Below are 25324 nucleotides of genomic sequence, written 5' to 3' on the forward strand. Positions count from 1 at the left end.
ATATAGAAATCATACTCTGAAAGCAGCTTCATTTATCTGACTTGACATTCTATCAAGCTCTTTATTGTTAAGAAGTAATGCAGATTTATATAATCAGTGAGAACTTACACTGAGTACTTACTATTCTGAAGATAATGTTATCAGATCTTAAAGAATTTAATAATTATTAACATCTTCTAATCATGAATATCATATCTTCTCTGTGTGAGTGATAACTTCTTGAAGAAGAAGATCACTGATCTTTATTCATAGCATTTTATAGACTCTGTGAAAAAGTCTTCTCTCACAGACAATTCATTGTCTGTTTTCTCAGAAATGATTATTCTCTAATTCTTTCAATGTTAAAAGGTCTTCAGTGTTAACTGTGAAAAGATTTCACAGATCTCATTCTCAGATGTATCAGTCTTATACTGACTGAGTAAGTTGAGATTAAAGTGATTCAGTATCATGACATCTGTGAAAGCTTGTTTTAATTCTGCAAATATCTGTATGATGTCTTGAGTAAGAATAAATAATTCTGTTTTTCTGTCTTTCACACTTCTCTTCAACAGATCTGTAAGAGAGGCAGTAATCTATGAATATGTATAGATAAATTATCTGTAGAAATTCACAAATTCTAGAAATATCTGCATCTCACAGTATGTCTGCAGCACTGGCCAGTTCTTAATAATGAAGACTCAGCTTCTATTCATTGAAATGTCATTCATCTTAATAATATAATCTAAGAAATCAATCTCCTGCATGTAGAATGAGCATTTTTCAGTGTTTGTATAGAGTTGATACTGTCTTAAGTAACTCAATACTTCTTGAACATGAGTATCATGTTCTTTCTCTGATTTTGAGAAGATTAAAATGTCATTCAGATATACTATGCAGAAGATGTTGACAAGACTCTGCAGCATCTTATTTATATAGATCTGAAAGATGGCTGAAGCATTACAAAGATTAAAAGATAAAACAAGATATTCAAAATTGCTGTACTTGATATAAAAAGCTGTTTTTCAAATGTTGTCTTTGTTAACTCTGATTCTATGATAGACATCTCATATATCAATCTTTGAGAACATCTTCACTTCAGATAATCAATCAATCATCTCATTAATCAATGATAGTGAATAGTAATTCTTAATCATCATCTTATTGAGATCTCTGTAGTCTATGCATAGATGTAGTCTATCATTCTTCTTAAGTACAAAGAGTATAGATGTCTCTGTCAGACTCTTTGATGAATGTATTCAGTTCTTTGATTGCACTTCTTCAAGATATTTGTGCAGAACATTCAACTTCTTTACAGACAAGTTGTAAAGAGATCTGTACAGTACTGTTACACTGTCTTCAAGACAAATCTTATATCATATCTTGATATCAGAAAACTTCACTACTTCTCTTTTCAAAAAGACATTCTTAAAATCTGTAAAGAGACATCATGTACATCTGTCTTCAATAACAGATACTACTGCTAATCTTGCAGTGAGAATGATGACTTCTTCATCTGTTCTTAAGTCTCAATCACTTACTATACAGTATATCAACTCAATCTTTTTCTCAAGATTCTTTCAATGAAACTCTTCAGATTTCTCTATCACTGTCTCTTCATTAGTGAGGTGATACTGTCACATCTGAGTGACTCAGTCAATGAGAGAATTGTTTTCTCTCAATTATAAAAGACCTAGAAAAATGTTCTCATCTATGATGTTAACTGTATGAAGAAGCAGACTACTCTTCTTAAAGGTTTCTTCTAAGTCTGTGATCATATACTTCACTTGAATTATGCTAAAACAGTGATATTTCATTTCATCAGTAAATTTCACATGATCTGATGAACCTATCTTCTTTCAACTCTTCATCAAAGAAAAGAAATAGAATATGAAGTTAATATTTATTTCAGAGTTGAGTAGATATCTCACTGATATCTTCTTATTCAAGATATGCATTGTGATTATAATATGAACTCAGAGATATGAGAATTATCAATTCTTTATTTCTTTCTCTTTATTATCTTTCATGAATACATTTATCAGAAGAGAAGTTAACTTTGAGAAGATATCTTCTTAATTTCTTCTCTTCTTCAGCTTCTTACAATCACTGATATAGTGTTTATCAGCTTCACAGTTAAAACAGAGATCTTTGTCAAATCTTTTTTAACATTTCTTCACAGTGAGTGAAGAATCAGAATACTTGAAATTCTTCTTTACTTTCTCTGCACTGAAGCTGTCACAGTGCTGTTTAAATCTCATTATTAATTATTTAGAAGAAGTCTTATTAGCCTTTTTCTTAGAGAATTGATTATTCAAATAGATTCAGAAAGTCAGATTGACAAGCTCAGTGTGATTAATTAATGAACTCTGATATTATGATATTATTATCTGCATCTTATGAGTCAGCTTTGTGAGATAAAGCTGTGTTTTTAATTGATTCAAATCATCAGTTAATTTCTCTCAATATTCTTCAAATCTTGTGTTGAAATTGAAAGAATTCTCATTATCTTATTAATATAATGAGTTGAATCACTGTGCTGCTGTGAAGCTGCAGTTACAGTAATTTTTAATTTGATTCAGTAGAAAGTTCTTGAATTCTTTCTAAGTCATGACAGTATTGATATACTCAAGCTTTCTCTTCTTAATAGCTCAAGTAGTTGCAGAGATGCCTTCAAGAAGATTAATAGCATATATTACTCATATCTTATAAGTATTATACTGGCTCAGATTAAGGTGGAATTTCTGTTCAAGAGTATGAATAAAGCTGTGAAATTCAGACAAGGTATTTTCCTTATATCTCAGAGAATCTCTGATCTTAATCTCTCTATCTTTATAATAGATGTAGGTGTGTAGAGGCTGCAGCAGTGATAGAGTGATTGAAGAGCTCATATCAAAATATACAGTGAGTTCAGAAATCTCAGATTTCTGTCAGAGTAGAGATGTACACACTCTAGAAAATGATGTAGTATTTCTCTCAGAGAGTGAGATCAGATCAGTCTCAGTACAGATGCATAAGATTATATTAATCTATTAAAGCTCAACTGATTCAAACTTATAATCAGATTAAGTGATTTAAATTGTAATATAATAAAACTGAAGTGATGACTAGTCAGTGATATTATATAAGAGTAGTTATTTAAGAAGCTGTATAAGTAAGCTTGACTATCTTACTTAAATAGCAAGCTTATAGATTACAGAGTTATTGTGAGAATATCACAGATATAATACTTAGTATACTAAGAAGATTGTATGAGACATGCAGTAACTCTTGTATATATTTTAGTAGAAGAAAAACAAATCACTGACTTCTTTAATAAGAAGTCAGCATCTAGCTATTCTATATAGACAATGAGCAGATACTCTTCTCTCATTTCATGAGTGAGAATAGCTGAAGTGATACCTCAGCAGCATCTTATTATCAAGAAAGAGTAATCTGCTGATCTTGTATAGAAGTGAGGTTCTTATATTCATCAATTGAATCTTTCTATAATACATCTGCATGATGTCATAGAGTGGTTGAAAACCGGTTCAGACAGTCTGCGGAATGAATGAAATCATCTGCATGAAAGTGATGAGCCGTGTGAAACCGCAATGAGGCCTTGGCGCGGCCGGGAGCGTGATAATAGTCTCATTATCAATTTGATAGATTTTATTACACAGTTCTAACATTAAATAGTAGTTCTATACTGTTTCAGTGAGACTTACTATCTACTCTTATTACATTTTTCAAATGAGATCATGATTTTCACTTCTCAATTTAAATTATTTTTATTGCTTTAAATGACTTTAAATCTTATTTAAGCATTACCAAAAAGCATTACTTTTTAAAAAATTAAAAATAGTCTAAAAAAAACCTTAAAATGTCTAAAAATAGTAACTTTATGCTAAGAATGAGACTAAATAAGACTAAATGAGATCACTTTCTCATTTTTTTCAAGTCATGATTTCATTTTGAGATTTGATATATAGTCACTTTGCATGTTTATTTAATAATTAGTTCCAGTGGAATTCACATTAAGAAATGTATGAGATCAGATCAAATAAGACTAAATGTGAAATTTATAATCTCAGTAATCAGTTTAATCTAGACTGACTGCTGAGATTATAAATTTCATATTTAATTTTATTTAATCTGATTTCATACATTTCTTAGTATGAATTCTGCTGAGACTAATTATTAAAAAAACATACAAAGTAACTATATATCAGATCTTAAAATGAAATTATAACTTAGAAAAAATAAGAAAGTAATCTTATTTAATCTCATTTAATTTTATTCTTGATATAAAGTTACTATTTTTAGATATTTTAAGGTTTTCTTTAAACTATTTTTAATTTTTTAAAAAGTAACACTTTTTGATAACACTTAAATGAGATTTAAAGTCATTTAAAGCAATAAAAATAATTTAAATTGAGAAGTGAAAATCATGATATTATTTAAAAAATGTAATAAGAGTAGACAGTAAGTCTTACTGAGACAGTATGAAACTACTATCTAATGTTAAAATCATGTAATGAGATCAGTTGAATTGATAATGAGATCATTAAGTATTCTGATTCTGGTCTCAGACATGATCACACGGTCAGTCTAAGTTCATCTGTAGAATTACTGTTTTCTAATGTGAACTAGCTCTGTAATAATTAGCATACTAAGACTCGTGTGCTACAAAAACATTTTATGTATTAAACTGATCTTATATTTTCTAGCAGTTTCAGTATAATTAAAGATGAATTGTGTATTTAAATTATCAATTGCTGCTTGTATAACTACTTCATGATACATGTTATAAGTGTTTGAAAATGAATGAAAAAATGAAGATTGAGAAGATGTTGTAAGTAGGTGTTGAGTGATTACATTAACTGCTTACAAAGTTTATTTTTTTACAGCTCTGAGTAGAGTACAGAGTAAGTTACCCTGTAGATTTTTAATCAATCCGCTCTGTTTGACTACAAATTAAATGAATATAATTGATGCATGTACATGGTAACACTAGTATAAAAACATCAAAAATACTCATTTGACTCAAATGTCACTATAGGCTACTATAACATTGCTAATTGAAAGCTATCCATCCCTGTTGTGGCTGAAGAAGGAAAGGAAATCTTAGATAACTCTCCCTCCTCTGCTGCCAAACCCACACAAGTGATAGGGGATGTCGCGAACAGCGATACCACGGTTTGTATCTGTATGTACTCCCCCAGCGTTTGTCCTCGTGGCGCTGTATTCCTATCCAGCCTAGGATAACCCTGGGCGCCTTGGACAGTGTACTCCGTAGGCTGCTCGTAAATGCACCGTCGCGGGTACCCCCAGGGATACTGTCAGTATGCATCAACTGAGCTCACCCTAGATGTGTTCCATTTCTTATACACAGCTAGAGCTCTTCTTGTCGCGTAAATATTTATTGTTAAAGATTTGAAAATACCCCATCGTGCGGAAATACGCCAGGGGAATAATATATAGTTAATGTAGAGAATTAAATTTAATTTTAAAATTAGGAAACTGTCAGGCGTCAGAAAATACTTATGACAATAACACAAGAAAAAGAAAAAGAACTGCATAACTGGAAGCAAGAATAACTTGACAAGACTTGAGTGCATGTACAGCCGATGGGAGTGTAAAGGTGCACGCTGGTAGAAAGTCCACCTGCTAGGATGAAAGGGGAAATGGGGTATCTTTGGTGTGCGAGGACGTACCAAATTATACTATGGAGTGACAGAGGAAAGGAAAGGAGAGAAGAAAGCATAAAAGGACAACTACATTAAAAACTCAACAGGAAGGGGTCGTGAGGCACAGTCAGCCGAACTTAGTGTGTTTATTCAAGGACGCTTAAGGCTCGGAAACAGCGTTGGTGTTCATGGGGATCAGGGCGCCCCATTTGTCTTATAGCCACAAGTGAAATGGAAGCTAGATCCGAGATACGTTGTTGGGTGTTCATTTGGTAAAAATGGAAGTTCTGTAACGCAACAGTACGGGACTCCGAGCTTGGGATTTTGTTTTCAGCGTCGCTACATTCAGATGAATGGCGAGTGAGCTAAAGCTGCGTACACGGGAGACATTAATATGAAATTTTTAGGCTGTGATGGATATGTGGAAGGAATAAAGCGGAGGAGGAGTTATACTTACACACTATCCAAATTAGATCGATGCTTCGGCTTATCTAGGCGGGCATATCGCCCCGCCGCAGTGTCATAAAGGGAAGGCTTAGAGTGAAGAATGTCGAGAAGATTGGTGGTCTGTGGGACATTGAGACCGCGAATGCTTCGCACGAAGTCCAAGGATCCATCACGATTCCTTTTCAGTCTAGATGGCCGCAGAAAGAGTTAGTGAAAAGGAAAGCGTGCGTTGGGATTGTCCTTATCAATGATGCCTACCCAGTCATTCCATAGCTGCTGGTGGAACACCGTCGCTGTATATCTGGTTTTTGATATTTGGCGCAAGATGTCTTGATCTCCTCCTGGATTTCGCAGCTGCAACATTTCTGTCTACGACGCTGTGATGCAGTGTTTTCGGATTCAGGTAGCCAGATGGTATGGCCTTTGGTGCATGTTACTTTATGCTGTCCATCTCTGAACATGACCATTGGGGAGGTAGCTTGATGTTCCGCGACATCCTGATTACTGTAATCACAGTCTTTGGATCGGGGCCTAATAGTGACGTATATTGGAGAAGCGGGGGACGCGGGTGCAGGGGTGCTAGGCTCCTTCTCGCGAGGATACCCCGTCTCAAAAATGGGTGATTTAAGGACAAGACTGTGCCTCCTGGTATGACGAGGGTAAATTGTTTCATATATAGGTGATTGGGGGTTGCCGTCTTTGTCGTCGGTCCGCGGGTATATAACCTTATAGACTGGAGAGAGGCAGGTATTGACATCCTTGGCGCTAATAGGATATATGGTCTTGTAAATGGGTGATATTAGTCCTTTGGATAGACTGCTAGATGTTGCTTTATCTCTTTCGGCTAAATTTGAAGTATCTATGGATATCCTCGGGGCACGCTGCTTGGACCGGCTTGGGGACGGCTTCCTCAATAGGGGCATGGAGTCCTCGTATGACTCGGAATCCGTCTCACTATACCCTATAATCGATGTTCCACTGGAGGATGAAGGGCTGGAGCGTCTTGATCGTTTATCATGACCCCAAAGCCGGTCCTTCCTCGGGGTGGCAGTTGCGACAGGCATAGTGAATATGGTAAAAGGCTGATAGAAGCAAAAGTGGACAGAAATTATAACTATGAGAACCAACTCAAGATATGTATTGAGACGTGGGATGTAAGAGTATTAATCGATTGAATTGATGTCTAAAACAATGTCTTGATCGAGGGCATCCAACGCCAATTTATCCTCCGCTTTCATCCCTAGCATAGCAAAATGAGATCGCTTCTTTCCAGAGTTCTCCGGATCAAAATTCGACATGGCGTCTAAATCAGATGTTTAAAATTGAAAAAGGAGCCATAATTAGCAAAATGGCTGACATTACTCCAAATCAGAATAGATTGTTTCATACCACTGCTTGATTGCACCGTTGGACAGGACATGAAGGAAAATTCCACAACTCCGGTAGCGGTTGATGAAACCGACGCTGTAGCTGTGTGATTTCATCCAAACTCCATTGAACCAGAGAGCAAAGATAGTCCAGGGGGTGTTTGATAAATTAGGTATATAGAGCAACAGAGCTGCTCAGGGGTTTTTGATAAAACACCCCTTGATGCTGCGGCTAGTTAATAGCCGCGCAGTTGGAAACACCTAAAGAGATAGTCCTTTTTCTAAAAAGATAAATTAAATGAGATAGCCCGGTTTCCAGCCAGCCAAACAACTGAAACGACTGCAGTTGAAACAGGAGCGTGGTGTGTATGGGTCTCATTTGGCGCTGGGCGCCAAAACACACCTGATCCATAAATAGAATCCAACGACTGGTCTGCAACCCTCCCCAAGATGGTTTGTGGGGTAGTGATTCAGATAAAATGTCTTTTGAGAGAATGGTTGGGCCTCTGCTCTCCCAAGCCAGCAGGAGGCAATAGTCAACATCAACATTCACCGAATGGACGTGAGAACGAGTGAGGTCTGGATGGAGAAGAATCGCTTTGTGGCAATAACCAAGCGGACTAATATTTATCCGGAGAATTTGTGTCTTTTAGCTGAGTAAGCGGCCATGATAGATGGCTTGGCGTTGGACGTCATTTCTCATTTCTTCGAATGTTGAGCAACGAGTCCCGGAAACAAGTCGGACTCATTAACTTTGTAAAACTGCTGCGCAAGATAAAAACGGCCCTGGTAGTATATATGCCATGTTGAGTTTATTGTCTTCAAGCTCCCTGTATCGACAGCTAGACCAGTTCCCTCCTACTGGACTAGATATTTCCCTAGATAGCAGCTAAGAACCAAATCTCACAAGACAACCACTGGACTTTCCGCAGTGAGGGACGCCGAATGAGGGCAGTTCAGGCGTCCCAGGAGGCTGCTTGGATTGGTAGCCGAAAATCTGACTGTTTCTCAATCGAACTTAGATGTCAGCGGGCCGGTGTTTAGGCTCTACGGGCACTCCAATCATCAGTACATCTAGTTATACCAGATCAGGCACTACGCCGGACAATGTCGCTGAATAGAGTGGCTTCCCTTGAATCGTGGGAATCCCACCCCTCTTCATTCCGCCAGCAGGAGAGGTTCGTCCTAGAACATGCGGACGACCATGTCTCCCCTAAAGAAGGGGAGGGCTACGATTCAGTTCTCGATTCGAGCACCCAGCTCACACCTGTAGTTTCCGGGCCGCAGCAAAATACAGTTATGCGAAAACTAAGTTTTAACCCAGCTGCTGGGCCATCATGGACACATGCGTGCATTGATGACGAAGATGATCAAGCGTGTCGGCGAAGCCAGCACTCGATATCTGATGAGGAAAGTGCTTTGATTCCGAGCGATGATGGCTGGGAGCCGGACACTTTAGCTGCTTTTGAAGTGCCGAAGGGGAAACGCGTCGGTAAGTTATTTCCTTGCGGTTTTTATATTAGCATTTACTCCTTGAATGCTAGTGTCTCTATCACCCAAAAGACAGGCTAACAAGTGGATATAACCGATAGCCCAAGTATTTGTGGCTGTAGTGTATTGTGTTCTGTCAGCTGGTGTAATATTTGGGTATGCCGCTCTGAAGCCAATTCTCATGGAGGAGGGCGTATATAGAAATCGATGTACCGAAAAAGAGATTGAAAGAGGTGAACGACTCTGCTACAATCAAGATCTCAGGTTGGTCAATTCTCAGCTTCCTGAATTTCTAGCATAAAATACTGACTCCTTTGAGGTTAAATTTCATGTTTACTCTTGCGGCGGTTGCAACGAACATCTGTGCTCTTCCTGCGGGTAGTATCGTCGATATGTTTGGCCCACGTTTCAGCGGGAGTATTGGTAGCATCTTTATCGCATCTGGATCTCTTTGTCTTGCTCTAGCCTCTCTCCTGCCATTCGATACATATATTGCCGGATATTTTCTTCTGGCTATTGGCGGTCCATTCGTGTTCATATCCGCATTCCAGTTATCCAACACGTTCCCAGCACACTCCGGTCTTGTGTTAGCGACGCTCACGGGCGCCTTTGATTCATCAAGCGCCCTTTTCTTGGTTTTCCGTATTGTTCATGGAGGATTCTTCACACTGCGCAACCTTTTTCTTCTTTACCTTATTGTTCCTGGCTTTATCTTCATCTCTCAGATTCTACTTATGCCATCGACCTCTTACAAAACAGCCGGCGAGCTGGTACAGCAAGCCGAAGATCTTATGGCCGAAAGTTCAGAGGAGAACGTCCCTGTCACCCCAGAGCAGGAGCGACAGCTCGAAAGCCGCGTCACAGAGCGTAGAAATAAAATATCAAACATCCAAGACCTTCTAGGCGCCCACGAACAACCGAAAACTACCCCAACTCCTTCAGGTCCTCCACAAGCCCCATACCCACCACCCGACGCCCGCAAACCAGACAGTATCTGGGGCGTCCTACACACGGCCTCAGCCCTCCAGCAAATCCGCTCCCCTTACTTCATCCTCATGACCGTCTTCACCGTCCTCCAAATGCTGCGCGTAAACTACTTCATCGCCACCATACGCCTACAGTACGAATACCTCCTCTCCTCCCCTCAGCTCGCAAAACACATAAACGACCTCTTCGACATCTTCCTTCCAGCCGCGGGTATCGTCGCCATCCCATTCGTCGGCTTAATCCTCGATAGAACGAGTACCATCACAATCCTAGCCACGCTCGTCGGCTGCTCAACCCTCATCGGCATCCTAGGTTGTATCCCTCACAGCCTGTCCGCAGGGTACGCGAATATCGTTCTTTTCACTCTCTACAGACCCTTCTACTACGCCTCCGTATCCGACTTTGCGGCCAAGGTCTTTGGCTTCCAGACTTTTGCCAAGGTATACGGGCTCATGGTATGTGTTGCCGGGATGGGGAATTTTCTGCAGGTACCGCTGGATGTGTTGATGATGAAATTATTTCGGCGGAATCCGATTCCGGTAAATATTTTGCTGACGATTATGGTGTCTATGGCCGGGGCGTTGTTGGTTTTGGTTGTGGGATGGCCGGGGAGGGAGCGGACGGAGATTGTTGATGTTGTTGTTGAGAATGGGGAGATAGGAGAGGGCTGTGGTGCTCACAGTATTAATGATAATGCTTTACGGAAGCATAGGTCAGGGAGAGAGATTCGGGACTATGCTTATTATCGTGACGGTGATGATGGTGAGCGGGGCGAGAGGAATCGACTGATTGTAAGTGATCATCAGGAGGGCGACAAGGGCTCTGCGCGTGCGTATGGGGCTATAAGGGATGAGTAATTCTATTAAATTCTGCATTTATCAAGGGCTCGAATGATCTGGAGTTTCTGGTCTTGTTTATTATGAGGAGAGGATATGCACCTCCCAGTGGCAGCTTGGAGATTTAGTTATGGTCATGTTGCTTCCTGTCCAATACCGCTGAACATATGTATACTATAAATAGAAGAATATTTAAATATGTGTACGTCTATATATGTAAGATGGTTGCTTGAAAATATATCAAGCCTGGCTACTCTTCACTGTTAAAGTGGAAATTTTAAATTCTTTTATTTATGTATATTTCTCTAGCTATTGCTAAAGGAAACGAAGATACCACAATTGAAATTGTAGCAGTCGTCAAGATATGTAGAGTTGTGAGTGAGTATCTCACAAAGCACGAGCATAGCCCGAGAAACGCGAGTAGTATATGTATGCATGCACTGAATGAATTGCTCAGCTCATAAAAGGGAATAAAACATTACCTACCGAAAAAACCCACCTAATCACTGACTCACTCACTTAAGAAGCCATCAACCAATTGGTCAATTAATCTCTAACAGGTGATACTTTCCCCCCTCCCCGCGCGGCCCCTCATAGTCGTCTAACGCCGTCTCTACCGCCTCCATGAACCCCAAAACCTTCTCCTCCTCCCATCTCCGCCCAACAATCTGCACCGCGGTAGGCAGCCCGTGCATCTTCTCCGAATCATAATGCTTCCACGCGCCCCGTGCAACCGCATTATCCGCCCCGGCCACCTTCAACACGCGCTTATACGCATTTCGCTTCTGGCTGGCAGTCTTCGTCGGCGACGGCTCGATGGCGTCCGCGATTGCATCCACGCGGCTTACGGGTAGCACGCCGCAGGAGTAATCAAGCAGGTTCCAGAGGAAGGTGTATCCACAGGAGGAGACGGCGTCTTTCATTGCACCGTGAGGTAGGGCGGGCGTCGCGTTGACGGGACACAGGATGAAGTCGTAGTTTTGCTCTGGCGAGCTCCACCAGTTGTGCCAGGTGGCGCGGAAGGCTTCGCGCTGGGCGACGAGTTTCCATTGCTCGGCGCTGGATTTGTGGCAGAAGTCCTTGATTAGGTAGGCCCAGGTGCTGTCGCGTTTGATGTAGCGGACGTAGAGGTAGTAGAGATAGCGGAGGGGGCGGGGTAGGTTGGCGTATTTGGATAGTTGGGCGGCGCCGGGGTCGGTAGATTCACCGGCTAGGAAGTGGGAGTTAAAGGTCACGCAGCCGTCGGAGTTTAGGAGGAGGGCAGCGAGGCGGAGGCCGATGAGCGGGTTGGCGGTTGGTGGTGGTGTGATGTTGATGAGGGTGTGGCCAGCAGCGGCGAGAGCTGAGGCCGCAGTGTCGATGGCGTGTGCGATGGCAGGTGTGGGTGGGACGACTCCTGTCTCCGTTGTTAATACTGCAATTCAAATAGGTTTGCTTGTAGTCTTCATTATTGGGACAATACCGTCAGACTTCATAACTCCAATTTTCAACTTCTTTGATCTCGCATCCTGCTCCATCTCGTCTCTCCACGAAATTGGATGGACAGAATGATCATATTTCCACGGCTGCATACCGATGATTGCACGGGTAAAATATGTCAAATCATTCAACGTTCGTGCCATTGGACTGAAGACACTTGGGACGCCTTCCTGTCCTGCCATGCTAGTGTTGATGCCAGCCTTTGGCCATCGGCCAGTGCTGCAGCGAAGGGAGTATATTCCACTCCATGCTGCAGGTACGCGGACAGATCCAGCAACGTCGGAACCAATGCCTACCCGTCCACCCAATGCGAGCAGCGCAGCTTCACCTCCAGTAGAGCCACCGGGGGAGTACTGAGGGACATGTGGGTTTAAACAAGGGCCCCATACGGGATTGTCAGATTCAAAGGACAATAACGTAACTGGCAAATTAGTTTTTGCATATGGAATTGCACCTAGAAAGAACGTTAGCTTGGAAAATCAATCTTATCAACACCTGTCTCTCTTTCATGCTGAGAAAGGGTGATGAGCACGACAGGTCAATAGCTTCATGGAAAGGGAGCTCTTGAGATAAAAAATAAAGGTAAAAATAAAAAATAAAAACAAAGGGTACAAGAACTATTACGTACCCGCATCCTTCAACAATCGTACAACCCCTCCATCCTCTTGATATGGCTTGTTCGCCAGCTTAGCATAGCCCAAGCTGATATCAAATCCTTTCACCTGCAACGAATCCTTCAATGAGACAGGAATACCGGCCAAGGGGCCCTTCGGGTTTATCTCCGATTTCGCCCATTCCTCAGCTTCTGGCAGCAGCAATTCCGTTATGCAGTTTGTCTTCTGCTGGGCCTTTACGGCGACTTTGCCGTAAGTTTGTAGAAGCTGGATGGGCGACACGAGACCTTTGTGCACATCTTGGACCAACTCCTCAATGGGCTTATCGATGACGGATTTGTCAAAGGCGGTGAATGCGGAGTGGTAGGAGGAGGGTAGACTGGCTATGCGCTGTGCGCGTTGCTGTCTTTTAAAGGTTCTAGTGGAATATGAAGAGGGCTTGCGGTTAGCTAGTAGCTTAAGCGGAGATGTGACTAATTGCATGCGTGCGGGGTAGCTAGTACCTAATCCGGCGCTGTTGGAAATATTCAAAGGGGGCCAACATGGCTGCTGTGTGCAAGGAGGTTATATACTATAAAACCGTACGAGGGGGAGGTCGGCTCGAAATTTATAGAGAGAAGTGGGGAAGTCGTAGGATAAACGGGTTCCTTCGGAGACGCAGGTCTATTTGTAGTCGGCGGCTATTTAGTTTAGGGCGGCTACCTCCGCACCGTGTCCCGTGATCGGCTAAGCTCCACCGCCGGTTGGACAGCATTGCCGAGAACGACGGTTCCCCCGCATTTCGAACTACGCTAGCCACATAAGCAATCCCGTTTTTCTTTTCACCGACGATCTTGATATCCTACAACAGCCGGGCTATGGCCTTGCTCACCCACGGTGGTTACTCACCCACGGTGGTTACTCACCCACGGTGGTTAGATCAGCTAGCATGTCCGGCCGCTATATTCGGGTGATGTTCATGTGATATCCAGTGACCTACTGGAATACCACCTGCACAACAGTCTGTGCAGGTGCAAGAGGTATGCACACTGTGAAATATTTTCAAATGATTGATGGAAATTTGTTCTGAACACAGGCAGAATAGTTAGAAAATGGAGGTTGTCATCACAGTGTTGATTGAACATTGTGTGGTTTTCTGCATCCATCCAAGATGTCTTATTCAGGATGGAGCAATCTCTTGATGCATTCAATGACATTTCCATTGATATTGATTGACAAATATGACAATGAGGAAAACATGAGAGCTGTTGTCAACAGCACTGAACAAAAATATAAATAGACACTTGCTATCTATGACAGATGTGCCTTCTACAAAGTGACTTTATCCCTGTCTGCATTTTACTCACAGGGAGAATAGGTTCCGTGAGCAACATCCCTGGGCCACCTCACTGCCTTGACATACGCGGCTTCAAGGCCTTTCTGGAGTTCGTGACAAGGGGTATTAAAGGTCAAATATTCGATAAACCTATCCCCGATACAGTAGATGGCATGGTCTCCATATTTCTCGGCTTGCTCGAATACTTCCAAGGAATTATATTTCTCACCACTAACCAACTCACCACATTGGACCCCGCGATGCAGAGCTAGATCTACTTTGATCTCAAGTACACTGAATTGAGCAAGCAAGCTGTAACCAGAGTCTGGATGACATTCTTAAACTGGGCTGGTACTGAGATCTCAGATGAAGAGCTGGAGAAACTGCTGCAGAGGAGTTTCAATGGATGGCAGGTGAGGGATTGAGTCCCATTCTCTCTCAATTGGTATTACTAACCAAGCTAAAACCTAGATCAAAAACATTGTTGGAGTTGCGCGTGCGCTAGCCGGGAAAGGAGCAGTCACCTTTGACCACATCAAAGACACCCGTGCCTACCTTGAAGAATTTGATTGCAACTACACTGGTCCAGGTGGAGCAGAAAACATGAACTCATATACATGAGCCCACACAGTCACCCAGTGGCATTCCAGGATGTATAGATGGGATGCATTTGTCCCCTAGGCCGGCAGGAGGCTTCCATGTTCGGGGATTTTTTCATCTAATATGGCATGATGAGCGTTGGCAAGAGATGAATTTGTTCTTTCTCATATTTCTCTCTCAGTAACCATATCTAATCGCGTTCTCCATCCAGTGCAAAGCTTGATTGTCATCCTTTTGCGCTTTCGTCATTGGACAGTTAAACAATCTATGAAAGTCACTTTTTTAAATCCCAATTCTAGCCGCACGTCAACGGAGGACATTTTGTGAATGTCACAAGAATTTTCCCTATTGTAGGTACCGTTTCTCTCTCTCCGAGCTGGCTCTATGCCCGGGCTGGCTAATACATAATCCTTGAGCCAGTCCCTATCTCATTAGCCAGCAAATCCTAGGCCTTGCGGTTGCTCCCACTTGTTTTAATGGGAGTAGTAGCGTAGACCAGAATCTGAAGGCATATAAGGCTTGTCTTCCTCCCACTTTGCTTCTATCACTCTATGTTCTCTTTCTCCTCATAAAGGTCGCCCCAGCTTTGTAATTTACCCGACGTCACACTTCCATCATGAGTAACCGGATAGCACGAACTCGTAAGATCAAGGAAACAGAGACTGGCTCAGTGGACAGTAGAGGTGGTAGTGGGACGATGGATACAGAAAAAATGATAGTATTGACCTGGGAAAACAAAATGGCTTCGAAGGTCCAGCACTCTGGAGATCAGCAGCAGGTAGACTCTACTAGCTCAACAAGACCCTTGCGACACAGCTTTGGGAATCGGCAGCTCATATCACGCTCTCGAAACTTGTACCGGATTTGGAGAAGCCATACACTGCATCAAATCCAAGTCGGATCAACCCTTTGACCATAATCCTCTCTTTGATTAAATATACCAGCATCTGTTCCCAGCGAGCTATCTTCGACGCAGATGCCATACATCATAACTAAATTCTACAGTTCCATTTCGAAGGTGCTGTTGCCTTCTTGCCAAATGATCTAGTTAAAGATTTGATATTATTAATCAATTTTTCTATCACATAGTTACTACGGGCAGCCTATAGTGATAAATGAGTCAAATGAATATTTTATGTTAGTGTCTATAGTGACAAATGTGTCAAATGGGTATTTTATACTAGTGTAATGATACTGATTGTATAGCAGCAATCAAGATCTTCCTCCTCATTGGATATCTATATACAGGGCGAGAGATCTGCGGGGTGGAGCTCATAGATGTAGGAATTTACTAACTACATTAGGACTAGTGTAATTAGTGTGTGATTATAATTAGAAGTTAGTGATGAAGAAATATAACTAATTAAAGATTCATTATTTTGCAGAAAATATGTGAGAAAGAGAATAAAAAATGAATGAGAAAATAGAAATGACTCTCTTGACATTTTTATTTGGTTCTAATTCTCTTCTTTAAAGGCTGTAGAGATCTTAGAGGAGTATACGTACAATTTTGAGACCTGATGGATAACTTGATAAGTAATGGAGGTTCAGTCCCCATCTCCAAACCCCTGAATGGACAGAGTTTAGTGCAGCCAGTATGGAAGGTACCCTAGGGCGAAGATATAGAAAAAGAGCCTACCTGTAACTAGTACGATGGCCACCAGGTAAGGCAAAGGAAAAAAGATACTGAACCGGCTTAATTGGTCCAGGTTGCAGTTCACATCATGGTCTGGATCCATATTCCATCGTAATTGAACAAATGGCCCTCACGGAGCTGTCTCGGACAAGCGATGCAGGGGATCGGAGAGGAGGGTAAGAGGAGGTAGAAAAAGAAGATAGCTGGGTAATGAGCGACTTTAGAGTAGGGTGAGTTATTATTATCCGGTATGTTAGATAACTTGTAGTAGCTTTAAAAAGCGAGAAGATCGCCAGGGACTGGGTGATTGGAGTCAGTGAGACAAATGACCGGCTGGGCTTATACTGGCTGAAAGAGGTGTTCAACAAGGATACCCTACTGCGTACGAAGGGCAAATACCGACTTTTGATTCTTGATTGGCATAGAAGCCATTCCTCAGCTGAATTTGATCAATTCTGCTCTGAGAATAATATAATTGCTCTCTATATGCCGCCACATTCATCCCATCTTCTTCAGCCATTGGATGTTGGCTGCTTCTCCCCCCTGAAGACTGCGTACGGAAGGCAGGTGGAGAACCAGATGCAGCTTGGTATCAACCACATTGACAAGGAGTTTCTGGCCCTATACCCTGTAGCTCATATGCAAGCTCTGAATGAGAATAACATCAAGAGTGACTTTAGAGCTGCTGGATTGATTTCATATGATCCTGAATAGGTTCTCTTGCGGCTTAATACCACCATGCACACCTCTATCCCCCCTCCAGGGACCTCTCAGAGCTCCCAGGCCTCCTAGGTCACTGCCACACCATGTAATGTACACCAATTGGAGCAGCAGACTGAGAAGGTCAGAAAATATATCAAGCACTATATACAGAGCCCACCCAGTCCAACTGATCATGCTCTAACTCAGCTGGTCAAGAGCTGTCAAATGGCAATACATAGAATAGCTATTCTGGAGAATGAAAACAAGAAACTAAGGGTTGAAAATGCCAAACAAAAGAGAAAGTGAGAAAGAGGCTGTACATATGTAGCTCAAGAGGGTGCTATGAGGGTCGAAGAGGGCTTGAATCATGTATGAAGGTTGATGAACTGGATGAAGGTGCAACACCACGCTGTAACTTAGTGTGTGTAATACTATCGGACAAACTGCCCGTACATGCTCCCAGCGTACAATAACTAGTTAACTAACTTAACTTAGTTAACATTAACTATCAAACTCTGATTATATAAACTCACTGAATGAACTGAATAAGATTGAATTTGATTTTCAGTCTCAGTTTCATTCTGATTTTTGAAGAATGATCATCTTTCACTGTTTATTCTTAGAAATTACTCTGCATTCTGTATACACCGGTTAGTTCCCCAGAGTTGGAACATTCTCCCAGACCAGTGTAGGAGTATCTACTTTAATAATATCTAAAACACTTTCTGTTCCTGAACCTTGCTATGAACTCTTCTCGGGGTTGCTGGGAGATAGCCCGCGCCTATTCTAAGAGTGCCGGATTCGGCTGAAGGGACACTAGAATTCCCATTTTTTATATGCGCGGATTGAGGGAGATCTTTAGGATAAGTAGTCCCTTATCATGTCGAGGCACACGAGCCAAAATAATTAGGAGTTATTTTATCACCCAGCAGAATTCTAGAGATATCGCATGTATGATGTATGGTCTTCTCCATTCATCTCAATTTCAATTGGCTGGCTTCCTGGAAGAAATGCCTAGTCAACCAAGTCCAGTCCACCCCTATCTAGAAAACGGGAGAACCTGCTTCTCTCTTCTCTACAAGAGAGCAGAATGGATTCATTTCAACAATGTCCCAGGAGGAAAACTAGAATAACCACAACATATCATGGTATTCTGACAAACTGCATCATAGTTGTGGTTTGCCTGTTATTCCCAACTCATAGATTATGTTAAAACCCACAAAAAGAGAAATCAAAGCAAACACAACACAAAATAGAAGAACTTCTGTGCTGTAGTGTGTCATTCACTTCTCTCAAACCACCTCATCACATAGCCTGTCATGAGACAACCCTGGCTTGTCTTTCATTGTGTCTAGACAGTGACAAGCCCAAGATCCTCATCAAAGGACATTTCCAACATGGATGACTCGATCCCCCTCCCTATCGGCTACGACACCGTCGTCGGGAAAATCACCTTGATAGCCGGGTACGAAAATCACAAGGCAATCTTCCCTCCCAAGGTGGAGGCCGTTCATATTCTTGGGAACGTGCGCGACTCAAACAAGGGCGCCCACACGCGCAATATAGGGCGCTCCTCCATGCTTGCCGGGATCCCCTACTACGTGTTTGGACAGGTAGCCAATGTCTCAAACGACGGGTATGCCTTTGGAACCGTCCCCAATGCAATAGCCAGAGCCGCGGAGCCGTTCACCGATCCCCTTCTCACCACGTACGTTTCCATCGAAGAGAACGGCTACATTCATCCGTTCCTCGGGCTGACCGAGAACGAGGTGAAATTTGAGCAGGACACTGGTCTGAAAGTTATCATCTCAATCCAAGGAGGGATCTGTGAGGGGGAACTGGGCAGTGGCAAGGGATGTGTCTGGTATCAGAAATTGATTCGTGAGAAGAAGGACGGGGTCACTATTCGCAATTATTACCAGGGAACCGGGGTGGCACCGGTGAAGGTAGATGGTGTGACTGGGGAGCTGCTCAACAAGCGCGTCCTAGGCGAAGCTATCCTGTTTGAAAAACATGAGCCCGCCTTTGGTACATTCTGTTCTGTGATGCATAACCAGTGGTACTACCTGTGGGGCAGATACTGCGAGGACATCTATCTCGCCAGAGTTTCGCTGCTCCACCCCTTCGAAAGGGAATACTACCAGTTCTGGAATGGGTATTCATTCACAGGGGATATCAAGATGATAGCCCCTGTGCTGACAGGATATGCCCACGGGACGATCTACAAAACCCAGCTCTTTGGTCACAACTATCAGTGGGCCTTTATTGGCAGCACCGACTGGAACGATTCCGCTGTGATGATGGGCGCGGCAAGTGAGCCACAGGGACCCTTTGAAATCACTCAAATCGCCAGTGCAGAAAACTTGCTAGACACTGGAGCATTTTCTGATTGCGTCTACGCTCATCAATGGGCTTATAACGAGACCGTTGGCGAGGTTCTTGTGAGCTGGCGCGAAAAATGGCCTGGCGGAATCATCGGGGCAAAATTCCAATTGCAAATGCGTGAGTAGATACACCAGTACATAACTAGTGTTGGATAAATGACCAGAACAATACTAATTTTGAACCTATCAAAAGTCCATCAAGGAGCTTTCTGGAAGGACATCTCGCTCGATGATGTCCAAAGTAAGTCATCAGCCATATCCCTCTCAACCTTGAAGTATCAAGATCATTAACTAGGGCAATTTTGCTTTATAGCTTGCATTTCGACTCTTGCGAAAACCCGCAATGAGCTTGTGGATATTGCCAGTGCGCATGGCGTGTTTTGTAAGGGATAGCTTTTCATATGGCATAAAAACCACCCGACCCATTTCAAACCAAAAGCAAATGGATATCTGTCCAACAGAAAAATTCTAACAAACCAAAACCACCCTCTAGATGAGCTAGACAGCAAGGGATTCGGCAAAGTCAACATCAGGTTGTTGGGTGGATCCGCCAAAGCCGTGGACGACGCCGCGCTCGAGATTTGCAAACAGGTCGAAACCTGGGCTCGACAAGCACTGGGTCTCGAGGAACGGGAGGCCAAAAAGACATTCAAGAATGCTTTTGGGCTCATGAAACGCAAAAACAAGGAAAATAATCAGAGCAAAGAGAATGAGGACACTTCTGCTTGAAGTTATTGACACACTCTGGGAAACAAGAGAGGCTCTGAGGTTTTTGCATGGAGGATTTTACGAAATTATGGCATTGTTCCTTTTTTCTTTCTTTCTGTTTTCTGTCTTCCCAATGATCGGACAAGTAACGTAACGTAATTATTAACGAATGGAAAAGAGCAGGCAGGGTAGGCTGGGTTGTTTAACGGCGCAATGAACGAGCAGTGTTTCCTTTTCTTTTTAATGCACCTAAATAATCTATATGTATTTCTTGAGTAAAAAGGCCAAATAGGGCAAGAAACATCCACCAGGAAAGGGTTAGCCGCGCATTACTAATCAAGGTGGCAAGAGGGTCTACGATTTTGACCATCGCGGCAGAAGCTCCATAGTCAAGCAAGAAATAAACGTCTTTGCATTCTCGACAATTTGCTTGTGGTCGCCTACATTCGATCCCGTATATTCCTTCTTATAAATAAGTGAATATGGCGAACTATCTTGCTTCAATCTTTGGAACTGAGCAGGACAAGGTGAGTGACCTCCTTTATAAAACCCGGAACAACTGCTTCCATCACCATCAGAAGGACGGAGCTTTAGCCCAAAACAGGTACTGACATAGAAGCGGGAAAGGTCAACTGCTCTTTTTACTACAAAATCGGCGCGTGCCGTCATGGCGATCGATGTTCGCGAAAGCACGTAAAGCCTTCATACTCGCAGACGATCCTCCTACCAAACCTTTACCAAAACCCAGCATATGACACCAAGAACAAGATGAACCCGAGCCAGCTGCAAAACCACTTCGATGCCTTCTATGAGGATTTCTGGTGTGAAATGTGCAAATATGGTGAGCTGGAGGAGGTAGTCGTGTGCGATAATAATAATGACCGTAAGCTCTTTCTGCTCCCCCTTCCTCTCCTGCCTTCGTTCGATTCGAGCGAAGCTTTTATCATAGGTTGTGCTGACGCTTGCGAAAAAAAAATAATCAGACCTAATCGGAAACGTATACGCGCGATTTAAATACGAAGACTCTGCACAGCAAGCCTGCGACGCGCTCAATTCTCGATGGTACGCTGCGCGACCGATATACTGCGAACTATCCCCCGTCACCGATTTCCGAGAAGCGTGCTGTCGTCTGAATAGTGGGGAAGGATGTGTGCGCGGGGGGTTCTGCAACTTCATACACCGGAAGGAACCGAGTCCTGAGCTGGAGAGGGAGCTTGAGCTGTCGACGAAGAAGTGGTTAAAGATGAGAGGGCGGGATGAACGCAGCGTCACTCGCAGTCCCAGCCCGGAACCAACTAGGAGGAGATATTGAAATACAGATATTGATTGAAATACAGATATTGAAATACATTCTGTCTTCTTTTCTTTTTCCTTTCGAATCGGTAGGGGCCGAAATCGACGTTCTAGATTCGGACTTAAAGCGCATATGGTCCTCTCCGCGATTCGAAGCATTCTTTGACGTCCAAGAGAATATCGAAGGGTTTCCTATATCCAAAGTAAGGCGTTAGGGGTGGGGCACAATGTTTCGATGGCTTGTTTATGAAATCATCATTTGGTTTTGTTTTCAATGTTTACTCTATTTTTATTTAGTTATTTTCTTTCGCTGTATACTTCGTCCAATTTCCCCATTGATTTCTGTTATGATATCTGAAGAGAGAAATTTATTACTTTTTCTCTCCAAAAATGTACTTTTCGTAATTTTTGTGAAATAATCGCGGGTGGTCAAGCTGTGACGAGGTGTTATTATTGGATCCCCAAACAGATGATTGGGTGTTGATAATTCACGACGCCTCATTATGCTTCGGGCGATGATACGCTTAACAGCAACCCATGAAACCCATGAGATCATTTCCGCCATTGACCGGCATTTCCCCCTACCCTACCATTGCTTCGCCCTCTTCCATGTATCGTGCCCGCACAGGCACAAACCTCCAGCCCATGCAGTCTCGTGACCACACCGCTACTTCCCATGGCGAAGGGATCCATGGTGAAATACGGGAGCTAAACTTGGGCTGGCGTCCGCTAGAGCCAGGAGCTCGCTGGCAAGTTCAGCTGGAGGCAAGTTCAGCGAAGACTAATAATCCGCTGATTTCTGTGAGGTTTTCTTCTTCCTCGACGGATGAAACACGGGAGGGATATGTTGGAGATATTTGGCCATTGGTGACCTTCACATCTGACCCGGGTGCATGACGCTGCCAGGAAGTTACAAAGAAGCAGAAGAAGCGATACGCTCTTGGCATGTGGTGGTGTTTATTTACCCGTACGGAAGTTATACGACATTAAGGAGAATATTATATGACTTACTTCGGATTACTCCGTAGTCCGAAGGGTGTGGTTGGTTCCGTAGGCGGCATGCGGCAGGGCTAGGTATCGATGGTGTCTGTACTCCGTAAAATACACAGACTGACCGTGGCCGCCTGCAGTGCTGGTAATATATCTCCACGTTGCTCCAATCTATGCGTATGTCACTCCACGTCCGTGCCTCAGTTCAACGACAACGTCCCTTCTGCGACCCTGGGATGGGAGGAAGGATAAAGATCCAACATTTTCCTCCCTTTTCCCAACATCATTCAGTCACGCCGTCGTTGCAGCATGACGGGATTATACTCCATTTTGCTGCCTTGGACTTCGCAATAATAACCATCTCACATGTCATACGGGCGCCAGTTGGCGCTCGACTCCACTCACCAACCAACCAACGAAGATATAGTTAACAAGCTTCAAACCGAGTGAGCGCTTATCTGCCTAAGTAATTCGGGTATAGCCGTGTTGGAGACCAATGGAATGGTTATATATATGAGCTTGCCTATTCTCGCTTTTGAAATAGTCAACCTCAGGGAAACCGCTTTGTCTTCAATATCGAAATGTCTTCCCCACACAATCCAGCGAGCAATTACTGGGGGTGTTTGATCCGGGCAGACAAGAGCGCCACTCCTCTGTTTGAACAGCTCTGCCTGGGGATCGCGAAATTAATAGTAAGCCTTCTCCTTCCCGACAACTGCAAGTTGAACCACAGTATTAACTAAGGTCTTTGCGTCCACAGACAGAACTCCGACAGCCGAGTACGGAAGATCTTGCCCCGGAGAATCTGGCCGCATTTTACCGTTTGGTCGGGGGAAATTATGACAACATCTTCCTGCATACACCCCACGAGTCTCTATCATTCATATACCAGTCTTTAGGGTGCTTTCATACCCTCCAACCCACGCCAGATCCCTTCAAACCCCCGTCCATTCCAGCACTCCGCCCGCATGGCTTCGTCCGCTGGCAGACGATCCAGCTCCTTCTATGTCCACACGAGCATATGTTGTTCCTGCAAAGAGCAGTGAAGAAGTTTGACATTATCAACCCCTCGGGTGGATGCGTATTCCCGAAGGTTATTCCAAGGGATTCGTTCCCTTCCAAACCCGACCCGGAAATGGTGCAGTGGCACGAAACCGTCAGCCAGAAATTGGAAGACGAATATAATGCGGAAGAACAGAAGGCCTCGTCACGGTTTTCTGATCGTGATTCACAAGGCCATAAAGCGGGTCCCAAGTCTTTAGATGGCTTCGCGCCAGACGAAACACCTGACTATTTCTCTCGTCGGGGAAGCACCAGCCAAAGACCATCCAATTACTCCAGACATACACCACCGTCGGAACCTAATCCCGCTTACAACGTGCGTGTTCATAAACGATCTGTGCCAGAATTCACCTCTCCGCTGTCCACGGAACCGGAACTAAGACACGATGACATCGATGAGCATTCGGCACCGATATATAGCCGCGTCAAACCTCGTAGCAGACCGGCTTCACGGCACAGACGGTCTCGCCGTGGTCGATCATTAACACCTCCCCCACGACACCGACAATTGCCATCTGAATCTTCGTCAGAGTCTGAGGACTCCGAGGAACATGTGCGTCAATCCAGATCACCAACCTCCCCCGAGGACGACGATAACGACGCGGACTATGATAGGCTGTTCGCGAGCCGCAATTCGCATGCCAGATGCCACTCACACGACGCCGCACATTCATCAAGGAAAAGATGGAGCCAATCCCCCACACGCCGCCACCTCCAACGAGAAGACGCCATCCCACCAGAAGCATTCCAGGCATACGATTACTACTCCCGCATCCCGAACAGCGCAGAATTCCGCCCGTACCCCGATGACCCCCGACGCATGAGCTCAGTCTCCCACTCCCCCCGAAGACTCAAACAACTCCAACCCCAACCACCAGCCGCTCCCCACCCCCCCGCGCTCCCGAGCGTGAAATTCCGCGAATACATCTTCGACGACGATGGCAGACACGCCAACTCCGCCCCACCCTCGCCCGTTAACCACCACCCTCACCATCATCACCAACCTCTCTACACCCGCACCGCCTCTTCACGAACACCCGCCACAGCACACAACTCATCCCTCGCATATCGCCAATACGTCCCCAGGATGGATACAGAACCGTCCCTCCCAACCCGCTCGCTCTCAGGCAGGCGAAAGGCAAGCGCAAGCGCCAGCGCCGGCAGCCGTAGTGGCAGCAGCTCGGAGCGAGCTCGTGCATTGTCCATTGGCGGGAAACCGCTGGCGCATCTGCGCATTGATCAAACCATGAAGCCCTTGACAAGGCGGTATTGATTGATCTGTTTTGGGACTTCAATTAACGGGGGATGGCTAAGAGGATGCGATGGGTTTTTTTTTTTTTTTTTTTTTTTTTTTGTCAGACGGGGGGTGCAAATGGGGTCATAAACCGGAGGCGGGAGGGTTTGCATACTCAGCCTCACCAAAAAAAAAAAAAAAAAATTTCCTTTTTATGGATCTTGTCTTCCCTCATAACTCACCTATCATCTGTAAGGTTTTTTGCCCCTCCCTCGTGTCTGATTTTCACGCCGGCAGCAGTGTTATGAATCCTAGTTCCGAAACAACAATTTAGATCTTAGTCTATCACCTATCGCTATTTGCTAATCTTTTTTTTTTTTTTTTTTTTTTTTTTTTTTTGGGGGGGGGGGGGTTTCCCCCGGGGAATGGGGCTGTTTTTTCCCCCTTTTTCCCCCCCAAACCCTATTTTTTTTCGGGGCCCCCCCTTTGGGAAGGGCAAATCCCCTGGGGGAAAAATGAAAAAATTTCGAAACC

At 43.7% G+C, this 25324-nt stretch overlaps 9 protein-coding genes across 10 annotated transcripts; 7 read left to right on the forward strand and 2 right to left on the reverse strand.

Annotated features, from left to right (window-relative positions):
- Nucleotides 1-4835: 4835 nt before the first annotated feature.
- BDCG_01792 lies at nt 4836-8122 on the reverse strand. 2 transcript variants are annotated; one of them, XM_045417326.1, is made up of 4 exons: nt 7482-8122; nt 6351-7395; nt 6103-6279; nt 4836-6016 (listed from the first exon to the last, which is right to left on the reverse strand). In XM_045417326.1, the coding sequence occupies exons 2-4, from the start codon at nt 7154-7156 to the stop codon at nt 5911-5913; spliced, it is 1089 nt and encodes a 362-aa protein (XP_045279747.1). In that variant the 5' UTR covers nt 7157-7395; nt 7482-8122; the 3' UTR covers nt 4836-5910. The 2 variants fall into 2 exon arrangements, with proteins under 2 accessions (XP_045279747.1, XP_045279748.1); XM_045417327.1 differs by having other exon boundaries at nt 6103-7395.
- A 38-nt stretch (nt 8123-8160) lies between these two features.
- On the forward strand, nt 8161-11034 carry BDCG_01793 (MFS transporter Fmp42). The gene is made up of 3 exons (XM_045417328.1): nt 8161-8951; nt 9052-9214; nt 9270-11034. Exons 1-3 carry the CDS (start codon nt 8567-8569, stop codon nt 10792-10794), a joined length of 2073 nt encoding a protein of 690 aa, XP_045274177.1. The 5' UTR covers nt 8161-8566; the 3' UTR covers nt 10795-11034.
- Nucleotides 11035-11042: 8 nt separating this feature from the next.
- Nucleotides 11043-13508, reverse strand: BDCG_01794 (acetamidase). The gene is made up of 4 exons (XM_045417329.1): nt 13370-13508; nt 12881-13284; nt 12236-12706; nt 11043-12169 (listed from the first exon to the last, which is right to left on the reverse strand). The coding sequence occupies exons 1-4, from the start codon at nt 13408-13410 to the stop codon at nt 11316-11318; spliced, it is 1770 nt and encodes a 589-aa protein (XP_045274178.1). The 5' UTR covers nt 13411-13508; the 3' UTR covers nt 11043-11315.
- A 238-nt stretch (nt 13509-13746) lies between these two features.
- Nucleotides 13747-14802, forward strand: BDCG_16429 (uncharacterized protein; the record flags this gene model as incomplete). Its single annotated transcript, XM_045425663.1, has 3 exons — nt 13747-14345; nt 14454-14594; nt 14653-14802. The coding sequence occupies exons 1-3, from the start codon at nt 14166-14168 to the stop codon at nt 14800-14802; spliced, it is 471 nt and encodes a 156-aa protein (XP_045279749.1). The 5' UTR covers nt 13747-14165.
- A 595-nt stretch (nt 14803-15397) lies between these two features.
- Nucleotides 15398-15694, forward strand: BDCG_01795 (uncharacterized protein; the record flags this gene model as incomplete). The annotated part of the gene is made up of 1 exon (XM_045417330.1): nt 15398-15694. One exon carries the CDS (start codon nt 15398-15400, stop codon nt 15692-15694), a length of 297 nt encoding a protein of 98 aa, XP_045274179.1.
- Nucleotides 15695-17683: 1989 nt separating this feature from the next.
- Nucleotides 17684-20576, forward strand: BDCG_01796 (uncharacterized protein). Its single transcript, XM_045417331.1, has 2 exons — nt 17684-20456; nt 20523-20576. Exon 1 carries the CDS (start codon nt 18517-18519, stop codon nt 19627-19629), a length of 1113 nt encoding a protein of 370 aa, XP_045274180.1. The 5' UTR covers nt 17684-18516; the 3' UTR covers nt 19630-20456; nt 20523-20576.
- Nucleotides 20577-20693: 117 nt separating this feature from the next.
- Nucleotides 20694-21523, forward strand: BDCG_01797 (splicing factor U2AF 35 kDa subunit; the record flags this gene model as incomplete). The annotated part of the gene is made up of 3 exons (XM_045417332.1): nt 20694-20738; nt 20839-21094; nt 21195-21523. The coding sequence occupies 3 exons, from the start codon at nt 20694-20696 to the stop codon at nt 21521-21523; spliced, it is 630 nt and encodes a 209-aa protein (XP_045274181.1).
- A 518-nt stretch (nt 21524-22041) lies between these two features.
- BDCG_01798 (uncharacterized protein) lies at nt 22042-22401 on the forward strand (the record flags this gene model as incomplete). Its single annotated transcript, XM_045417333.1, has 1 exon — nt 22042-22401. The coding sequence occupies one exon, from the start codon at nt 22042-22044 to the stop codon at nt 22399-22401; it is 360 nt and encodes a 119-aa protein (XP_045274182.1).
- Nucleotides 22402-23075: 674 nt separating this feature from the next.
- Nucleotides 23076-24829, forward strand: BDCG_01799 (uncharacterized protein; the record flags this gene model as incomplete). The annotated part of the gene is made up of 2 exons (XM_045417334.1): nt 23076-23186; nt 23255-24829. The coding sequence occupies 2 exons, from the start codon at nt 23076-23078 to the stop codon at nt 24827-24829; spliced, it is 1686 nt and encodes a 561-aa protein (XP_045274183.1).
- Nucleotides 24830-25324: the final 495 nt, after the last annotated feature.

This window comes from Blastomyces dermatitidis (assembly GCF_000003525.1).
Source record: "Blastomyces dermatitidis ER-3 genomic scaffold supercont1.2, whole genome shotgun sequence".
Lineage (NCBI taxonomy): Eukaryota > Fungi > Ascomycota > Eurotiomycetes > Onygenales > Ajellomycetaceae > Blastomyces > Blastomyces dermatitidis.

Coding starts and splice junctions, on each gene's coding strand:
- BDCG_01794 (XM_045417329.1), bottom strand. CDS start 13,410: ATGTTGGCCCCCTTTGAATATTTCCAACAGCGCCGGATTAG. Junction 13,285..13,369: donor TTCCAACAGCGCCGGATTAG/GTACTAGCTACC, acceptor ATATTCCACTAG/AACCTTTAAAAGACAGCAAC. Junction 12,170..12,235: donor TGGAGTTATGAAGTCTGACG/GTATTGTCCCAA, acceptor CAACGGAGACAG/GAGTCGTCCCACCCACACCT.
- BDCG_01793 (XM_045417328.1), top strand. CDS start 8,567: ATGTCGCTGAATAGAGTGGCTTCCCTTGAATCGTGGGAATCCCACCCC. Junction 8,952..9,051: donor GCCGAAGGGGAAACGCGTCG/GTAAGTTATTTC, acceptor TATAACCGATAG/CCCAAGTATTTGTGGCTGTA. Junction 9,215..9,269: donor TGCTACAATCAAGATCTCAG/GTTGGTCAATTC, acceptor GACTCCTTTGAG/GTTAAATTTCATGTTTACTC.
- BDCG_01792 (XM_045417326.1), bottom strand. CDS start 7,156: ATGCCTGTCGCAACTGCCACCCCGAGGAAGGACCGGCTTTGGGGTCAT. Junction 6,280..6,350: donor AGCAGCTATGGAATGACTGG/GTAGGCATCATT, acceptor GCGGCCATCTAG/ACTGAAAAGGAATCGTGATG. Junction 6,017..6,102: donor CGATCTAATTTGGATAGTGT/GTAAGTATAACT, acceptor CCGTGTACGCAG/CTTTAGCTCACTCGCCATTC.
- BDCG_01796 (XM_045417331.1), top strand. CDS start 18,517: ATGGATGACTCGATCCCCCTCCCTATCGGCTACGACACCGTCGTCGGG.